The following is a 15118-nucleotide window of genomic DNA, read 5'->3' as shown; positions in this document are numbered from 1 at the left end:
TTTTGCCAAAATTTGCAAATTTTGATTTAAACATGTTTTTCTTGGTAAACAATGCTTGTTTTCTTGCAAAAATAAAATTCTATGAAATTCAATGCTATTTTCATGATTGAAAATGTATAATTTATGCTAATTTCATGACGTCATTAGTCAAAATCCAAGATGGCCACCTTTGTTATCTAAATGATTTCATAATGTCGTCATATCATATTGTGATGACACAGAAGTTTTTATGAGGATTTAGTTTTACATGTTTATCATCTTCTGACAGTTAGGTGGTGATACGATCTGTAGTTAGGGAGTTAAACTCAAAAGTTTGTTTAAAAAGCTGCACTTTTTTGCTGGGGTCCGTTTGGACCCCAGATGGACTGATCAGGGACTTTCTTTATAGCTTCTACAGTATTGTACAAATCTTCATAAAAATTAGGGGAAGGTATAGAAGGTATTGGCTGACAAAGTCACGGAAGGAGTTCTTCTTCAGATTTGAAATGTTCAATTGGAATTTCAAAATTTACGCCTTTTGCGATTGATTGCTGAAAAGTGTGTCTTAAATATAGGTTGACGGACACATGGGTTTGTTTGCATTTGTCATAGTAGAAATTGCGATTCATGAACATCGCCGATTGCCCTCGGACGAAACGGATGTTGTCATAGAACAGACTTCGACCGGGATATGTTCTAGGAAAGTTGGCGATTATACTAATACATATCATTGTTTTATATTTATTTTACTTTATTTTACTAGGGGTAACATATTGCTTTTTGCTAGGCGCTTTTCAATGTACCTTTCTGGGTAACCCCAGACATACAAATACCTGCATAGCAACTAAAATAATAAATAAAATAGCATGAGAAAAGAAAATTATACCTGTCAATACAAATCGAAGAAATACAGATCGAAGCAACTTGGGAATGACCAATACATAATCTTACTCTACGATACCATGTCACCAAAATTGTAAAATCAACATATTAATGTGATTGAAACCATAAGAAGATGAGTATTTCATGCCGTCAGTAGAAATGCAATTACGGATACCAACCACGAAGCATTAACTTATGTTTCTGGTTGTTTTTATCATGGATCACATGACTCAAAATATTCCTAATTTACCCCAAATATTCCTAATTTAAACGTAGTACAAGTAGCTTGTAAGCCAACTTATCACATTTAAAGAAACCCGTCTATCACAGACAACAACAACAACAAAAACATCAAAATGCTTTTTTAACCCTCAAGCACCCGACCTTTTTTTTGCGACTGAAATGACCGAGTGGGGTCCAAACAGACCCCAAAATGTTTTGTTCATAAAATCTCAGTACCATTTCTTATCGGCGATCATTGTATATGCATTGCTTCGTCAATGTAAGAGGAAGATTTGAGATGTTAAGATGTTGCTAATTCCAACTCATTATCATAATTTATGCAAAAGTTCAGAAGGACCACATTTTGCACTAAACCTATTCCGAACAGATAGGGGAATTTGGAGGCCCTCAGCAACATTTATGTCGCATAACTCATGAACGGCTAGAGCTAAAGCTACGAAACTTGGCAATTTATCACAAAATATTGTTTGCAAAAGTTTTTAGTCAATAAAGTAAGTTTATCATTTTTGGGGGTTTCCATGGCAACCATATTCTAACAGGCATATTTTTGCCAAAATTTGACAATTTCAATTTAAACAAGGTTTTCTTGTTAAACAACACCTGTTTTCTGACAACAATTAAATTCTATGAAATTCAATGCAATTTTCATGACTTAAAATTTATAATTTATGCTAATTTCATGACGTCATTGGTCAAAATCCACGCTGGCTGCCCTGATTAGCCAAATGACGTCATAATGTCGTCACATTACATGTTGATGACACAGAAATGTTTGTGATGATTTAAGTTTACATTCTTATCATTGTCTGAAAGTTTGGTAGTCATACTGTAAGTGGTTAAGGAGTTAGCCTCCAAAGTTTGTTTTAAAAACTGCACATTTTTGCTGGGGTCCGTTTGGACCCCAGAGGGACTGAACACAAACTTTCTTTATAATTTCCACATTATTGTACCAATCTTTGCGAAAGCTTAGGATAAGGTATAAGACATATTGACTGCCAAAGTCACGGAAGGATTTTTTCTTCAGATCAAAAATGTTCAAATGGCACTTCAAAATGTACGCCTGGGGTCCAAATGGACCCCACTCGGGTGTTTGAGGGTTAAACATATTCATATTTTATATTTAATGCCACGAGCATGTGTTTGAGTTTGAGCTTATGGTTTGTTACTTAATACTTTTAAGTCATATTCATATATTTTCTTTCAATTAGGAACTATCGAAGAAAGAGTAACTGTAGTTATAAAAACTTACCTTCGATACCACAAGGCAAGGTCAGCCATTAACTCCATCCAGAGATTTTATCCTGGGCTAAGAATCATCCTTGCTGACGACACTCCTCGCAGTGAATTCACAAACCTGCAATATAACAACGTACATCACTACAGAATGCCTGACTTTACTGTAAGTAAACATGCATATTGAAGCTTGTTAATTGAAATAAATACAATAGATATCATTAAATTAGCACGCATGAAAGCACAAAACATACACTTAATTAATAACTTAATTACATAACATATTTCAAGCTAAAATTGCGTTTATTTATCTTTTTTTAATTAATGGGGAAGCCGTTAAGGTCCCACAATCAAATTACTTCCAGCTTTTATCACAACCCACCAACACAATAAGAACGAAGCCAATCCATCCAGCCGTTCTTGAGTTGTCTCGTACACAGACAGACAAACGCTTGTGAAACTATAACATATAACATTTTTGGAGATACTATATGAAGATAATTTGTGTGCACGAACACTCTATACTAGCTTATCATTTTATTACTTGATAAGACATTTTATAGTTTAAACCGAGAAGGCTTTAGTCCAAAAAAGCAGGAAACGCCAAGTATACGAGGGGTGATCGTTCTCGGTCCCACCTAGAAATGATAAGCCCAACTGAAATTTTGAGCCACAAGTTCATAGTACTGAGCCTTTTATCCATATCCTCCAAATTTCAAATCATTGCAGTCATTACTTTACAGGCATTCGTTTTTTTTGCAAATCAGAAGGTAAATGGCGAGAAAAAAGTGGTGTGAATTGTGATCAGACATGTGTTCCCCATGCCGTAAAATTAACAAAAGACATTGTCAAAATGTTTGATAATGATTCTCTTCCTATTTGAAGCAAAAATAATTGGGTGTCTGACTTCCAGCAGCACAAGTTGCCCCGCACACCCCAGGTCAGATAAATTGTCCACGTTTTTTCTTCTCCTTTACCTAACGTTACTGGGTGTCGCCTGCAAAGCAAGGATGACAATAATTTGAATTTTGGTGGATATTTATATAAGACTTTATACTTGACATCTATGCTCTGAGCTGTGCTTAGTATTTCTCGGTACAACCAGGACCTATTGCTAACTTTATGTACATGTATAAAGTCTTATATAAATGTGTACCAAAATTCAAATTATTGTTATCATTACGTTGCAGGCGACACCCAGTAACGTTAGGTAAGGGGTAACAACAAAAAGTGGACAATTGATATGCAACCTTATCTGTGCGGGTCAAATTGTCTGATCACTCTTCACCCTTCTTTTTCTCGCCACTTTTCTCGCCCTTTCAATTAAAAAAAACGAATGCCTGGAAAGTGAAGACTCCAATGATTTGTAATTTGGAGGATATTGATAAAAGGCTTCATACTATGAAGTTGTGCCTCAAAATTTGAGTTATGCTTATCATTTCTAGGTGGAACCGAGAACTTATTGATCATCCTTCGTACTTGATGTATGTTTGGGCACTGTAGACAGTTAAGCATTATCAGAAATGACATTCAAATTAAACAGAAGCTAGATCGTGGCAAAGTACCAAAGTGCCAAAGAAACCGGAGGAAAGGAGAAGAAGAATAAACATGAGCAAGAAGAGGAACACTCGTCGCAAAAACAATATATTCGATTTTCTCTCAGTAAAACATTATTATGTAAACACCTACAAACCGCCTTTTACAAAAATGTTAATAAATAAATAAAAATGTTAAAAGATCCGGTATACAACAACTGACGCCACAGTCATTTTTATCGAACATTGGATTGGTCATTGTTGCTGGCCAGTTGCTTTTTTATTTAGATCGTTTTAATCCTAAATCATTACTGTCCTTTGTAGGGGTATTTTGCTGGAAGGAATCTAGGTCTGTCTCAAGTCTGGACTGAGTATTTTCTTTACATGGATGATGATCATCATTTTACCAATAGAACAAAACTCGATGTTCTTGTGTCACTTCTGGACAAGACAAATTTGCACTTAGTGAGTCAACTTTATGTAACTTTTTAAATATACACTTTTGGGGTATTTTGACAATCTTTTATATCAATAATTCTTAATTTGAACACAACTATCTATAATTCAAAAGTATTGTAATAGTTTTCCCTTTTTTAAAGGTGAGCGGAACAATAAAAGGGAGAGAAAGACATGTACACACCCTACGTGTTGTGGGAAATAGAACTTACTCTTGTTACGAGAAGAGACATCAGTATTATCATCAGGTAAAAGGTTTTCCGGGTGAGTCAGATTACTTTATGTAATTTGATTATACAAGCTGGTATTATTAAATACAACTATTGTTGAAATGTTGACTAAATCATCTTGCTAAAACGTCAGGGCATGTTGAAATGCCCTAGTAAAACTATATAATTTGATACTTAATATATCTCTAAATCAACTTATTATATGACTACCAAATGTTCCAAACAGGAAATTCTAAAGACATTCAATCTGAAATTTCTTTTGAAATGTTGACTCCATTATGACGTACTATGTCGTATCTATAACGTCATCATTTTGAACCATGGCCGAAACCATGAAAATAAGGTACTCCGAGAAAATTTCGATGTATGCTACAAAATTGTCCAGGAAGTGCAGGTAACAATATAATATACGTTTTTACGCCTTATTTTGCTAATGACAGCATCATTGACACCAAACTAACGTCATAAAATGGCGACATTGATATCTAAGGTAACATCTTACAGCCACCACCTGGAATTTAACAACGTAACAACAAACAGAACAAACATAAAAAAGTCATTGTTTGGACCGAAATTAGCAATTTTTGTCCCAAATGCCTGTCAACTAATGGTTGCAATGGCAACAGAAAATACTAAAAAAAATTTTGAAATTGTAGCCAACTAAATTTAAGGAAAACTTTGGTGGCCTTAGCGTAAGCCCTTCATCTCATTTCATCCATTTACTTTATTTAACCAGGTATGCACTCTCATGACTTAAGCCCTGTTTTTCCAGAGAACCTGGGTACACCAAATTTCACAAACGTTCAATCGGACAAACATAGCATAATCACAAAAAATAGAACAACAATGCGTGGTTACATATTCCATTCCTATCTATAGGTAAGATTTGTATTAAAATCAGTCCTTGTTCGAAGTCAGTCCACGTTTGAATTCCGTTAACTTACTGGGACGCTTCTGTTCTAAGGGAAGTTTATTTCAAAGAGTCTGCATGCAGCCTTTGAACTGCACACTCTGGGGTATGTGTAATAGGTGAGGGCCCCAGCTTATGAAGAGCATTAATGCAGAACGAGTTCTTACTCTCAGCACAGGACATTTGTGACATGTAGTGAGGTACTTTTTTGTGCATTGACTTGAAAACAGTTACCTTAGTGTTAACTTCCATACGTTTTGCCAGTGATTAGCATACCTGCATCCTTTGACAAGATTTCTGTTGGTACATGATCCTTCTGAATTCTGTTAGTGATCATCCTAGCGGCGCGGGTTAGTATCCTGTTCACTTTTATGGTATGACCAGATGACAACAAACATGTAAATTTTAATCTTCGCAACAATTTTTTTGTCATCATCATATAATGTGACGGCATTATCACGACATTTAGCTAGAAAGGGTAGCAATATTGGATTTTTACCTATAACGCTATGACAATATCAGTTTTACAGTGTTTTCCATTAAATGACTCAAATGGATGTTTGTGGTAGGTGGAAGATTATCAAATACCAATTATACAAACAATTCACTTATTTGCACAATATCTATCAAAGTGTTCAAATTTTTATAAGTGAATTTAGTAAATAATTGGATTGTCAACATTGAGACCACTGTAAGTTAGTTCACCCTATTCAGACCAGGGGAAGGGGGCTTTTCTAACCCGCGCCAATGCTCATGTTGCATAATGCAACAAATGTGAGTTTTGCTAAAAGTTAGTCAGCAACGATTTCAGGAAATGTGTACACTTTCCTTTTTTTTGGACATTTTTGACAAATATAGCTAATTTTATTTCTAACTATGTATTTGCCATGTTTTTTTGCTATATTACTGTAATATGCTTACAAGGATAAAATCCAATGTCATCCGGAATATTTTATAATTAAATGTTCATAAAGTATGATACTTCCATATTACAATTGGCCAAAATCAAAGATAGCGACCCTAGGAGCATGTTGAGTTTATTGAGTTTCTTGAGATGTCGTTAAGCTCGGATTGAGATAATATTCCAGGGCTCATACAAAAAAGAAACATATAGTTTATACAAATACATAAACAGATAAGGTAACATACGCTCAGATAGAAATCATACTTTAAATAGATACATGAAGTCTTGAATTGCAGTCAGAGGATACATGTTTTATACACTGAAAACCATTATAATCCGTAAAATCTGATAAAAAATAACAAGCTTATCATCCCTTACATTCGTAACTACCAAAATTCAAATCGACGTCTTTTGCGATTATTTGTTGAAATTTTTTTTTTTAATCTTTGTTTTCTAAATTAACTGTGGTGGATATAAGATGACGGAGCCCAACTAATAGATGAGATTTGCATAAGATGACGTTATTTTGACGTAAATGATATTTTTTTCTATTTAGAAAACAAGTCGTAACAAACATTGCGGTTCTGTTACCTGCACTTGCTGTTAACCTGTTTCATGCTTCCAGCCAATGTAGTCAACGTGATTACTTTTAATAGCGTCACATTTCGTTATAATAGTGTCTTAACTTTAAAAAAAATTTTTTCACTCCCAATGTCTCTTTAGCCTTGGTTGTTATGTTGTTAACATGGACACCCCACTTCAGCCCTGTTGCTAATGTAACACCCAGATATGTGTGGGTTTATGTGGTGTCTAAAGTCTGACCACAAAACTTGTAAGGGAACACATTTGATGTGCGTTTGTTCGATATATGCATGATATAGCACTTATCAGGATTGAACTGCATAAGTCACCCTTCCATGGTGTCAGAGGACTGTTTCAAAGCCGCCATACCGAAATATTACAACGATACGATTCAATAAAAATACATAGAAATACAATAAAAGAACACATAACGAACGATTCCAACTGAAATCAGGATAAATAAACTTATAACAACACATATACATTATTAACCCTATCTAGACGGGGGGTGTGGGGGTGTTGGTGGGATGGTGGGTTTAATGTGTCTGCACCAACTTTGACGTCGTATTACTGCCGAACTACGTGTGCTAGGACTACAAAACTTATTTACTTCCTAAAGAATCATCATCATCATCATCGCGGGCTGCTTGCCCGGACCAAGTCCACCCTCTCCTTCCAGACTTCTCTGTCCCCCATAGCGTTCTTAAGGTCCTCGACCCGAAACCCACATCACGTGCAAGTTGGTCTATGTATGTTAGTCTAGGACGCCCAGCATGTGCATACCCGTGTGTTGGCTTCCACAGTATGAGTTCACTAGCAAGCTCAGCTTTGAATGGTTGGCAGCAGTTCTGTGAAGAACGAGTTTCGGGTTTCTGACAGCCATATTTTAACAAATTGAGTAATTTTAGTTTGATTTTGAGACTTCATGTTTTTATTGATAGACCAAACTTGCTTACTTATATCATTAACATCCTCTTAATTCTAAATTACAAGTATAATGAAATATTCATGATTAATGGCAATTTGATGACGCCGTGGTTCAAAATCCAAGATGATTGGCATTGTCATCATCAACGCTAAATGCTTGTTAGTACTTTTTTTACAAAACACAATTACTTGACACTTTTCAGTATAATACGTCGTAAAGGCTTGAGTGTCGTCGTCATTGACAACATAAGACTTGGCAGACTTAGATACCTAAGGACATCATTCTATTTAATAACTTTAACCCTCAAACCACAGTATGTTGTCAAAACTGACCCCAGGCGTATATCAATATGTGCTATTGTGACATTTATGGTCGAAAACAAAACTGATAGGTCTACCTAATGTGCTACCAAAAATACATTTGGCTGTGCCAGATGCGTATTTGTATATTGACAGACACAATAAGTCAGAAGGTGTACTATTGCTAAATTTAGCCATCTATCACCAGGGCCCATTTCCCAGTCAATAAATACAGTACAAAATACTCACACGGCACTAGGGTGGAATGTGTAGCTGACATTACTCACAATCTCAGACAACAGATGTCTTAAAAGACTGGAATATGCATAAGAAACGTTGTCAACTTTTCGTTTGATAAATTTATGTACTATTGGAAATTACAGTTTTAGCCAATAATATCAACAAACGTTCGCAGAACTCAACCTCCGTGAAATGGGTGAGGGTGTGGTGGTTTGAGGGTGTTTTTATAGACATCTCAGGGGCTAGGGTAACAGTATATGATACGTCCGATTGGCAAAATAGTCCGGAATTCTACAAGATTTTTTCCGCGCCTATGTAGTTGTATCATCCCGTTGGGGTGGAATAATTTGGGTTCACAGATTGTCATGGTATTTGGAATGCAGATAGTTTTTGTCATGAACTGTGAGCGAGCGAATGAGTGAGATGGCTCTGCAGATGTAATCAGGGGCTAATTTGCATAGATAATGAGGACAGTTTAAAAGTCTACTTCATTTCATAATAGCACATACTCAAACATAAGACACATGTAACTATCAAAGAGAGAAATATAAGCCTAACTGAGAAGTGTACCGGTATGTTCGATTGGGCCACAACAAGTAAATTTTATGGATGACATCTGCGCGCGCATTAATGTTCACCTGATTTCAGGGGGAAAAAAACAAGACATTTTTTCTTCTGCAGGGACTGTCAACATGACGATAAAGTACCAAAATGAGCAAATATATTGTGTTTTAGCCTAATGATTGTACTTGTACAAGTACACAAAGGGAATTAATACATATGTAATTTCGTCACAAATTCTTATAATGACCCCAGACTTTTAAGAAATTATAGAATTTAACAAGCACATCAGCCCCTGCATATTTGGTTATCGTACAGTACGCTGTGCCGTGCTACGAGCATTCCTAAGCGCTGTGAGTGTCTGCCTATTGGGCACCCTTTGTGGGCTATGAAGGCTTTGCGTTTGGCCTCAATAACAGGCTCTATTTTGAAGATGTGAGCGTTGAACCGGTCTTGACTGTGTCGGCCTTTTTGCCAAAAGACGCGATTGCTGTGTAGATTACACCTTGCATGACCTTCCACTTTGTTGTTGCATTAGGGGCGTGGTCTGTTGTATGCTCGAATGCTTGGTATGGCTTGGACACATACTCTTTGACTTTTTCTGGAACAAACATGTTAGTGAATTTTATGCTAGGTTGACCCATTGGCCGAGATCGATGGACAGTTTGGGGCTGTAGACGCACTCTACTGCCCACAAGGGCGTGGTCAAATTCAGTAGATCCAACTTAACCCTCAAACATCCGAGTGGGGTCTATTTGGACCCCTAGCATACATTTTGAAGTACCATTTGAACATTTTTGATCTGAGGTAAAGTCTCCTCTGTGACTTTGTCAGCCAATATATTCTATACCTTCACCTAAGATTTTATGAAGATTGAAACAATAGTTTGGAAACTGTAAAGAAAGTCCGTCTGGGGTCCAAACGTACAGCTTTTAAAACAAACGTCTGAGTCTAAGTTCCTAAGTATGAAAATAGCATTGAATTTCATGGAATTTTAGTGTTGTAAGAAAAGAAGCAAGGTTTACCAAGAAAACATTGTTTAAATCGAAATTTGCAATTTTTGCAAAAATATGCTTTTTAGAATTCCGTTGCCACGACAACCCCAAATAATGATAAACTAACTTTATTGAAAAAAAAAATGCTAACAATATTTTGTGATATATTACTAAGTTTAGTAGCTTTAGCACTAGCCGTTCATGAGTCATGTGACATAAAATTTGCTGAAGGCCTCAAAATTCCCCTCTCTGGTCAGAATAGGTTTAGTGCAAAACTTCTAATCTTTTGCAAAAATTATGATAATGAGATGGAATGTTCAACAATTTGACATGTCAAAATATTCGTCTTTGACGAAGCAATGCATGAACAACGATCACCGATAGGAATCGGAACATATTTTATTAACAAAACATTTTAAGGTCGGTTTGAACCCCACTGGTCATTTTAGTCGCAAAAAAAGGTTGGGTGCTTGAGTGTTATGTAGTTCAGGCAAAATGCGACGCGGAAGATGCTGCAGCGCTTAGAAGCAATACCAGTTAGGGTTTTGACGGGGAAGCTCATGTACGTTAAGTTTGAAAATAATCAAGAAATTTCCTAAACTCAAAACACCAAAAGCCATTCTAGTCAGAGATATTCTCACACTACTTGCCATTTTATTTTCTTTCAGGTTGTTACGTTGCAGACCACGTCCCAAATTTCTTCCTTGCTTCCACAAATGAAGTAAAAGCCATCGGATTCGATCCACATCCAGCCTTGTCCCGTGTTGGGCATTACGGTATGATATGCAATCGTCATCTCTATCCTCTATTTCTATCCCTATTCAGACCGGGCTTTTATGGTCATCCCTGTGCCTGGACCGGGGTGTGTTTTCTTTTGAGGTCCTCCACTTCTAAGTCTTATAACTCTAACAAGACGTGACAATCTGACACGTATTTGACGTTTTACGTTAAGATGACGTAAGATGACGTAATGATGACGTCATCAATTTGATTACATTGGTCGGACCCATGGAAAAAGAGTATTCTTAGAAAACTTCAAGTTATGCAACAAAAATGAAACAACAAGTGCAGATAGCAAATAATCACAAAGGGTAATAAAAATAGATTAAATTTATTCATTTATATGGTTTTTGATGGAAAAAAATACCAGGTACTTACAAATGTTAACCCTATTCAGACCGGGGGGGGGGGGCTTTTGAACCGATAAATTCCGACTACTTTTCCCAACTCACCATTCTGTGACCAAAAATCCGCTTGAAGAAAAAAATATTCACTTTCTTGGGTAATTCAATGGTACGTTAGGTAATGAGTATTGATTTGTCCGCATGATTTGTAACCTCCTTGTTTATATTCATAGTGCGTAGATGTGCTCGGTCAGCTATCGGCTCTGTGTGTTTGTTGTTTACAGTATCTCTGTATGGAGCCCTAAACACCGATTTGTTGATGGTGACGTGAACCAAGTGTTTACATTCATATAGCCCATGGAGCTGCTCGATCAGCTAGCGGCTCTGTGTGTTTGTTGTTTACAGTATCCCTGTATAGAGCCCTAAGCACCGATTTGTTGATGGTGACGTGAACCAAGTGTTTACATTCATATAGCCCGTGGAGCTGCTTGATCAGCTATCGGCTCCGTGTGTTTTGTTTTACAGTATCCCTGTATAGAGCCCTAAACACCGATTTGTTGATGGTGACGTGAACCAAGTGTTTACATTCATATAGCCCATGGAGCTGCTCGATCAGCTAGCGGCTCTGTGTGTTTGTTGTTTACAGTATCCCTGTATAGAGCCCTAAACACCGATTTGTTGATGGTGACGTGAACCAAGTGTTTACATTCATATAGCCCGTGGGGCTGTTTGATCAGCTATCTGCTCTGTGTGTTTGTTGTTTACAGTATCTCTGTATGGAGCCCTAGGACCGATTTGTTTTGGGTTTCTTGAACCAAGTGTTTACATTCATAACCCGTAGAGCGCTACTCAAACAGCCCTCTGTTACCGTATAGAGCGCTAAGACCAATTTGTTTTGGGTGACGTGATCCAAATGTTTACATTCATAGCCCGTGTAGCATGTTTTGCGTACAGCTGCTAGTTCAGTCCGGTTGTTTGTCCTCTATGGGAGAAGCTCCTCCATGTAGTACTAAAAATTCCATGAAGGTGACGAGAACCAAGTGTTTGTATTCATAGCGCATAGAGCTCGCTCGGTGGAGCTGGAGGTCTGCACGAGCAACCTCCATGGAGGTTGCTCGTGCAGCCCCTTCTCCTAAATTTCCAAGGGAGCAATTGATTAAAAGTTCATCTTTTGAACACAGGTAGCCCGGGCACCCTCATGAGAGTATTCGCTCAGGCGGAGATTATAAGCTATATACAGTCGCTTCTCGCTCTGACATTTATCATACGCTATATGCAGTCGCTTCTCGCTCTAACATTTATGATATGCTATATATGTACAGTTTCTTCTCTGCTGTTTCGTCTGCCATCCTTAACCCTCAAGCACCCGACCTTTTTTTGCGACTAAAATAACCGAGTGGGGTCCAAACGGACCCCAAAATGTTTTGTTCATAAAATCTCAGTTCCAATTCCTATCGGTGATCATTGTGCATACACTGCTTCGTCAATGGAAGAGGAATATTTCAACATGTCATTATCATCATTTATGCAAAAGATCAGAAGGACAATCTTTTGCACTAAACCTATTCTGACAAGAGGGGGAAATTTTGAGGCCCTCAGCAACCTTTATGTCGCATAACTCATGAATGGCTAGTGCTAAAGCTGCAAAACTTGGTCATATATCACAAAATATTGTTAGCAAATATTTTTTTTGTCAATAAAGTAAATTTATCATTATTTGTGGTTGCCATGGCAACGAAATTATGACAGGCATATTTTTGCCAAAATTTGCCAATTTCGATTTAAACAAAGTTTTCTTGGTAAACAATGTTTGTTTTCTAACAACAATAAAATTCTATGAAATTCAATGCTTTTTTCATGATTCAAAGTTCATAATTTATGCAAATTTCATGACGTCATTAGTCAAAATCCAAGATGGCCGCCCTTGTTAGCTTAATGACGTCATAATGTCGTCATTTTATATGGTGATGACACATAAGTTTTTATGAGGATTTAATTTTACATGTTTTTTATGCTCTGAAAATTTGGTGGTGATGCATTAAAGAGTTAGGGACTTTCTTTATAGCTTCCACAGAATTGTACCAATCTGCATAAAAACTTAGGAAAAGGTATAGAAGATGTTTGCTGACAATGTCACGGAAGGAATTTTTCTTCAGACTAAAAATGTTCAAATGGCACTGCAAAAGGTACGCCTGGGGTCCAAACGGACCCCACTTGGGTGTTTCAGGGTTAAACCATTATACATCTAAAGCAGTGGGGGACGAAACACATTTCATTTCCAAATGCCCATTCAACGAAACCGAAAGAATTACTCTGTTTAGAGAAGTCACAAAGACTTATCCCAACTTCCCCACATTGGCAGACGAACATAAAATTTTTTCTTGAAATCGCAGAACCCACAAATTTTCGGAAATCTGGGGCCTTTCGTCTCCCTCTGCTTCCACAAATTTTCGAAAATGTGGGCCTTCCGTCTCCCTCTACTTACAACCAAAAAAAGTCAAACTCAACCTGTTTAGAAATAGCCAACACTAGTATTAGATTAGAATTTTGTTGATGACTGTCCATTTTCACTATGTGTATACCATGTACTTGCAATTAGCCCTCGGGCATGAACTTGCAAATAAACTCCTATAACGGTCAAAATTTTTGACAGGTGCGCTAATAGGTCCCTACACATGAGCCATTTAAGGGTTGAGTTTCAGCGCCTGTTCGAACAACCGTTCAATCGTAGAGTCTACATTGTATTGTATTAGACTATAATGTAGTCTACAATATTGCTAGGTGTACCAAACATACAAACTATACATTACTATGACTTGCAGTGGACCTCTTACAATTACTCACTTGAACTGACTTAAATGACATTGAAATAAAAATTACAGAAAGGCGAGGAGTAAACGTAAATCTTAAGACAAAATCAATAGAGATGGTCATAGTGTTTCAATAATAATATCATTTCTGTATATTATCATTAAGAATGTTAGTAAGTTTGACTGTTTGCTTCCTTAACAGCCTTTTTTATGTCTGCGCTCGGGAGGATTCGAATAGCATTCTGTACTACTGTGGAATTTCTTCACAACCAGACAACAACAGAACATGACTTACCATATCAGAGCATTCGCAAGGTTGGGCAGGAGTATTACCAGATGAGAGGCCATCACGAGTTGTTTAAATATGATTTTGTCTGCTAATAGCATATTGATTTTTGGGTATATCATTTTGAATTTTAGGTTTAAAATAAATCGCGTAATTTAGAATTAATTGCAATTGCCTTATTAAAGGTTAGTATATAGACGTCACTTTGTTCATTAAATGAATAAGACGTTTCGGACGATTGTAAACGGGATAAGGTTTTATTTCTTATTTAGAATTAATTCAGGGTTAATTAACCGCCCCGATGAGTATATGTTGTGAAAACGCTTGGCCCTTTGCTATAACCACCGAATAAAAACGGTGTAGCGTTCATGTAAGCCATCACGGAATCGCTGGCAAATGCAGCCAGGGGTGCGGGACATTTTCGGGCACTACGCCCGAACGCGCTATCCTCGTAATAGCCACAGTATCACGAAATTGATGGCAAACAGCGTGTAAAAAGTTGGCGGAGTTGATAGTGTCTACGCAGACACGGCCCGAAGAAAACAAGAACCCGCTTGCGATAGACTTGATCATGAATGACCCCTCTACAGGGTGTATACGTAGCCTGTGGTAGACTAGTGACTGTGGTAAGCTGTGGTTCTGCGGTGAAATAAGACTGAGAAGGGCTACGGCAAACGCAACACTTCTGTACGGGGCGTGGTAGGCTGTGGTACGCTGTGGTTAGGTATTGTTCTGCGGTAAAACAGGATTGAGACGGGCTACGGCAAACACAACACACCTGTACGGGGCGTGGTACACTTTGGAAAGGTGTGCACATGTGGTTCTGCGGTAAAACGGGACTGAGACGGGTGACGGCAAACGCAACACTCCTGCACAGGGTATAAAAGCAGGTGGTAAGGTGTGGTTCTGCGGTAAAACAGA

At 37.4% G+C, this 15118-nt stretch overlaps 1 protein-coding gene across 1 annotated transcript; it reads left to right on the top strand.

Moving 5' to 3' along the window:
* The first annotated feature begins 2323 nt into the window (after positions 1 to 2323).
* Positions 2324 to 14563, top strand: LOC118425745 (beta-1,4 N-acetylgalactosaminyltransferase 1-like). Its single transcript, XM_035834818.1, has 5 exons — positions 2324 to 2503; positions 4197 to 4337; positions 4472 to 4592; positions 10646 to 10753; positions 14114 to 14563. The coding sequence occupies exons 1-5, from the start codon at positions 2489 to 2491 to the stop codon at positions 14290 to 14292; spliced, it is 564 nt and encodes a 187-aa protein (XP_035690711.1). The 5' UTR covers positions 2324 to 2488; the 3' UTR covers positions 14293 to 14563.
* The last annotated feature ends 555 nt before the right edge of the window (positions 14564 to 15118 follow it).

Source organism: Branchiostoma floridae, chromosome 1 (genome assembly GCF_000003815.2).
Source record: "Branchiostoma floridae strain S238N-H82 chromosome 1, Bfl_VNyyK, whole genome shotgun sequence".
NCBI lineage: Eukaryota > Metazoa > Chordata > Leptocardii > Amphioxiformes > Branchiostomatidae > Branchiostoma > Branchiostoma floridae.
Note: the sequence above shows the minus strand (reverse complement) of the source record. Positions and strands in the feature narration are given on the sequence as shown.